Source organism: Silene latifolia, chromosome Y, assembly GCF_048544455.1.
Source record: "Silene latifolia isolate original U9 population chromosome Y, ASM4854445v1, whole genome shotgun sequence".
Lineage (NCBI taxonomy): Eukaryota > Viridiplantae > Streptophyta > Magnoliopsida > Caryophyllales > Caryophyllaceae > Silene > Silene latifolia.
The window spans coordinates 346,379,329-346,385,391 of NC_133538.1; the positions used below are offsets into that span (position 1 = coordinate 346,379,329).

Consider the following 6,063-nt stretch of genomic DNA (forward strand, 5'->3'; position numbering starts at 1 on the left):
AGTGGTTGGAACATATACCTGGTTAGCCTAGAAAAATGAAGGGGAGTACCCAGATATTTAAAGGGAAAAGATTAAATTTTATCACATAATACCGATTATAACCCTAATTAAATATATTGATTTTCTATCGTTATATTCTCTATTGAAAATCTGCCCAGAGATTACGAAATCCTAGTTTTTGAATTAATATTCAGAAATTCCAATACTATTAAATAATTGTTACTAATTTCACAATATATATGTTTGTATTAATTATAGCATGGATCGAAGTTGGATGTATGGAAAGCGTGATTTTGAGTATCTTAAAAGGCTCGGTGAATTTATTACCCAAGCTGTTGAACATAAAAAACGACACGAGGATGATGAACAACTCATGTGCTCGTGTAGCGTATGTAAGAATCGAAAGAAGGTGAATTTTGCAAGTGAAATGCGAGAACATTTGATATTAAAGGGCTTTAAACCAAATTATACTGTGTGGATATGGCACAGAGAGAAAGAGATTGATATTCCTAATTGTCCTACCGCCGTAAATGTTGAGAAACAAGTTGATAATATTATGGTTTATTTTGAGGTAATTGGAGAGGATTGTAATAACAATGAGGTTAATGAGCATAGTAATTATAAGGAGTGTAATATAGAGGCTGATAATGTCGATCAGATGATGGATGATATTGAAAAAGATTTTGTTTATTGTCCGGAAATTTTTCAAATGCTAGTTAGTGATTCAAAGAAGCCGTTATTTTTGGGTTGCTTTAAATTTACCCGTCTATCAGCGGTGTTGAAGTTGTACACCCTAAAACCTGGGAACGGGTGGAGCGATAAGAGTTTTACTGCTTTATTAAAACTCTTGTCCGATATGTTGGCGGGAGGTAATGAGCTTCCCACTAACACTTATCGATGTAAGAAAGTAATCTGTCCCCTCGCGACGAATTACCAAAATATCCATGCGTGCCCGAATGACCGCATTTTGTACCGTAAAAACTACAGAGACTTAGATGAGTGCCCACGATGCAAGAAGTCAAGGTATAAGCTTAAAGAAGGTGGTAAAAAAGAGGGTCCGGCCAAGACCTTATGGTATTTAACAATAATACCATGGTTTAAGCGTTTGTTTGAAAATCCGAAGGATGGAGAGTATATGTTATGGCATGACAAAGGGAGGAAGAAAGATGGCAAGTTACGACATGTCGCTGATGCTCCTCAGTGGAGAACAATCGATAGAGATTTCCCGGAATTTGGTAGTGAACCTAGAAATTTAAGATTAGGGCTTTGCACGGACGAAATTAATCCTTTCGGAACTCAAAGTACCCAACATAGTACTTGGCCAATAATGTTGATAATTTATAATCTCCCTCCTTGGCTTACTACAAAGAGCAAATACATTTTATTGACAATGTTAATATCAGGTCCTAAACAACCGGGTAATGACATTGACGCGTATCTAGAGCCACTGATAGAGGATTTAAAAATGTTGTGGAATGTTGGAGTGGAGGTGTTTGATGCAGCTAGCAGTTCAAAATTTCAAATGCGTGCTATGTTGTACTTCACTATCAATGACTTTCCTGCGTATGGTAACCTCTCGGGTTATAGGCTGAAGACCGATAAGGAGTGTCCTGTATGTGGTGATGACACAGAGGCCGAATGGTTGGAGTACTCTGGGAAATTTGTGTACATGTGTCATCGTCGAGGGCTTGACCCGAGCCATCAACATCGTAAGTGGAAGAAGGCATTCTATGGTAAAACTTAACACCGGTCAGCTCCTTTAGTTCTAAGTGGAAAAGAGTATCACGCACGGGTTAAAAACATTAGTACAGAGTTTGGAAAACCATACAAACCTCCACAAAACGGTATATATCACACAAGAGGTCCATATTTTGGGACCTACCTTATTGGGAGAATTTGTCGGTTAGGCATTGTATTGACGTCATGCATGTAGAAAAGAACGTGTTTGATAGTATTATTGGCACTTTGTTGAATACGCCTAATAAAACTAAAGATGGTGTCAAAGCGAGACATGACATGGTTGCTAGGGGTCGTTCCGAGGTAAATCAAATTTAGAAGGGGAAGCGTACCTACTTACCCCCAACTTGCACAACTTTGTCCAAAAATGAGAACAAGGTGCTATGTGAATCTTTAAAGGGAGTGAAGGTGCCACATGGATATTCCTCCAACATAAGTAGCCTTGTTTCAATGAAGGATTTGAAGTTAGTGGGATTGAAATCTCATGATTGCCATATTTTATTAACCCAGCTACTACCTATAGCTATTGATCTATTTTGCCTAAGCATGTCAGACAAGTCATCACAAAGCTTTGTAAATTCTTCAATGCAATAAACGCGAAAGACATTGATCCAAATTCTTTGGATGATTTACAAGCCGATGTTGTTGTGACACTTTGTGAGCTTGAAATGTACTTTCCAATTAGTTTCTTTGACATTATGGTTCACTTAATTGTTCACCTGGTGCGAGAGATAAAACTTTGCGGACCGGTATTTCAGAGAAGCATGTGGGCGATGGAGCGAGAAATGGGAACTTATAAGAGACGAATGAAGAATCGATATCGTCCTGAAGGCAGTATTATTGAAGCAACGGTTGCTTCTGAGACACTCGGATTTTGCCAAGATTATTTGAATAATATGCAACCTCTTGGACTTCCTACATCTCGACATGAAGGAAGGCTTGAAGGGAGAGGTACTTTGGGAAAAAAGGTCATTACCTTTGATCGTGCTTTATTTGACAAGGCCTATATATATGTTTTGCAACACATGACAGAGGTTCATCCATATTTAGAGAATCACTTTGCCATTTTGAAAACACAATATCCAAATAAACGTGAAGCTTGGTTAATAAGTGAACACAATCGATGTTTTGCACCGTGGTTTAAATAAAAGGTAATGACAGAGTTATCAAAGATATCAAACAAGATTAGTGACAATTTGAGATGGTTAGCAAATGGACCAAAGGCTAACATCTCTTCTTATGAAGGATATGATATCAATGGGTTATGCTTTTACACAAGTCGTCAAGATCAGAAAAGTACAATGCAGAATAGCGGAGTTACAGTTGTTGCATCATCAGTAGAATATGTTGGAAGGGGTAAGCAACAAGTGGATATAACACGATCGTATTACGGGGTAATCCTTGATATATGGGAGCTTGATTATGTGGATTTTTCTGTGCCCTTATATCGATGTAAATGGGCTGACTGTGAGAAAGGCATCAAGGTTGATGAATTGGGATTTATTTTGGCTGATTTCAATGTTATTGGCCATATTGATGATCCTTTTATCCTTGTATCTCAAGCGAAACAAGTTTTCTTTATGAAATATCTTTTGGAAAATAACCGTTCAGTTATCCTTTATGGTAAAAGGCGCATTCTCGGGGTGGATGGTGTTGTTGATGAAGAAGAGTATGACCAACTTGATGAACCTTCTCCTATTTCTACAAACTACCAAAATCTGCAAGTAATACGTGATGAAACTTATTTGCGTGAAGATCATGACGAGGGAATATGGTTTGATAACCCGAAATAGTGGTTTTTCTTTTTAAAAGATCAGATATTCATTTCATAAATAAATAGCTTGAACAACATAATAAAATAAAGGGTTTTTCTCATCTGTACCCTTGTATTTTTGACTTTTCTCACTTATACCCCTCCTTCTTTTATATCCCCAATTATACCCCTGTGTTCTCTTATTTGCTCCTGTCGTGACCTTACTCTTTCAAAACGTTAAGTTTATGTTAATTGGTTACTTTAGTTAGTTAACTCACATTCTCTCACCTGCCATAATCACTTCCTCTCATTAATCTCTCCTCCCACAAATATAATTTACCCACCCATCACCTACGACCTCCTACCGGTAAAGAAGAATTCTTATTGATTGAATGTACAGCTTACAGTAAGAGTGGTTTATATATCAATACATATAAACATAAATGTAAAATATAAGCTAAGTTAGTAAGGTATATACTACATGATTGCTAGAATCATGGAGCTTTACTGTCAATTAACTACCCACCCATCAACTACCATCGTTTGAATCACCACCTTCGAAAATGCCAGCTACCATTAGAGTTGATAATATAAGCATTAATTCCTTGTAAATCTAGTAGAAAAAAATACAAGTTTTCAAACTTAAATGATGTTGTCAGGTAGTTCACTACAAGAAACACGCGTTTTTGAGACTGCTCTAGCAACCAAATGAACTGTACAATTTTTAACATTGGAAAGTCACCATTTAGAAAGTATTAATTATCTAATCTACACAGCCAATTTTAATGTTTCGAACTGACAGGATAAATAATTTTGCTTTTGATTCTATTTCTAACTGTTTCAATGATGTCTCTGCTAGTGAAATGATCAATACAAAAAAATGTACAGATTACAATATCTATGTACAGATTACAGTACAAACCTGTTTGTTACTACATTTGTTAAGAGTTTTATGATCTGTAACTTTAGTTTCTTGAAATAATAAAACTGTGAAATCTACAAGCTAGAGTAAAATACTACTTACCAGTTTCACATCAATTGAAAATTAGTTGGTCAAAAGAAGAGAAAATATACTCATAAGCAGAGAATTGAAAGCTCCATTTGACCTGTATACATCTAAATAGCATTTCAGCCTCACTATACCTTCCTCATACTACATTTGCATCCATCCTCGTAGGAAACCTAGGACTTGAGCATGTGATATCCCAGCACTTAATCAGTCTGATGTTTCTGCATTATACCTGCATTCTTTAAAGAGGTGGTTTAGTGTAGCAAGCCATGAGTTTAAGCTACATGTCCACTTTATTATCCCCTGTATCTTTTATCTTGGCTCTCTCTAGTAGCATAGACTATAGACAATTGTGCATTTAAAAACTGAATAGCCATGGACAGAATAGCCATTGTGACCACTTTATGTTTCTTAATAAATTTCTATTTATTTCAGGTATTCGAGATGAGTGAAAATGAGATGAGTGAAAATAAGGTCAATGACTATGGTCCAGAGCAAAAAACGAGAGGCGTGACAACTGGAAAGAACTTTAAAGAAGTAAATCCAGCAAACCTAAGTATTGATTTTAATGAGTATGGTCAGTCAGTGGGAGAATACCAGGCGAAATTTGTCACTGACTTAGGAGTTTTAGTTAAAAATATCAAGATCACACACAATGATTGGAGAAAGGTACCATTGGGTGAAAAAGAAACACTTTGGAAAGAAATAAAGGTATAAAAAACAAATAAATTTGATAATTTGAATGTTTAGTTTTTGTCTTACTGATTTTTGTATGAAATTTCTTATCGGTTGGATACTGTTTTTATTTTTCTTGTATAGACCACCTGGAAGATTAAAGATGACACGAATAAAAAATATGTTCTAAAGATGATGTCAAAAGCATTCAGAGAATTCAGGTGTACATTAACACGCACTTACATTACCAAGACCATGAAACTTAAGGATTGAAAAGTAGCCGGCGCTACTCCTGTTGGTAAATATGATCAAATTACGGCAGATGTTTGGGAAGAATTTAAAAAGCAACGCAGAGATAAGAGCTTCTTGGTGAGTATTGATTAATTTAATATTAAATTTATTTACTGTTTAAAAAAAAAGTAATTTGTATTGTGATGCAAAATTATATGTGACCAAATTGTAGGAAAAAAGTGCAAAGGCTCAGGCGTCCCAAAGATATAACAAGCATCCACATTGTTTGGGAAGATCTGGATATGCCGCAAAGAGAGAGAAATGGTATAAAGAAGAACTTGTGCAAGAACTTAGGCAAAAGAAATTGGCTAATGATGATGTTGATCACCTTCTTGTCAAAGAAGCGGTTAGTTCAGTAACTAAACACATCAATGATCGGGGTTATTTATGGATTAAAGCACATGTCCCATCATCTAATGCTCCTATACCTCAAACACTCAACGTGATAGAAGAATACGTAAGTAAACTTTTTTTTTTATGGTGAAAATGTAAGCATTCTCATTTCAACCAATACGAACAAACACCGTTTTACAACTGACATATGGGCACCCATAAGACAATTCAACATTTTAAAAACATAGATTACAAGTTAAAGTAG

General features: G+C 35.8%; 1 protein-coding gene across 1 annotated transcript; it reads left to right on the forward strand.

Annotated features, from left to right (window-relative positions):
* Positions 1-259: 259 nt before the first annotated feature.
* LOC141631557 (uncharacterized) lies at positions 260-1,744 on the forward strand. The gene has a single exon (XM_074444214.1). It carries the CDS (start codon positions 260-262, stop codon positions 1,742-1,744), a length of 1,485 nt encoding a protein of 494 aa, XP_074300315.1.
* Positions 1,745-6,063: the final 4,319 nt, after the last annotated feature.

What these genes read in the sequence shown, in the direction of transcription:
- LOC141631557 (XM_074444214.1), top strand. Translation starts at nt 260, where the DNA reads ATGGATCGAAGTTGGATGTATGGAAAGCGTGATTTTGAGTATCTTAAA.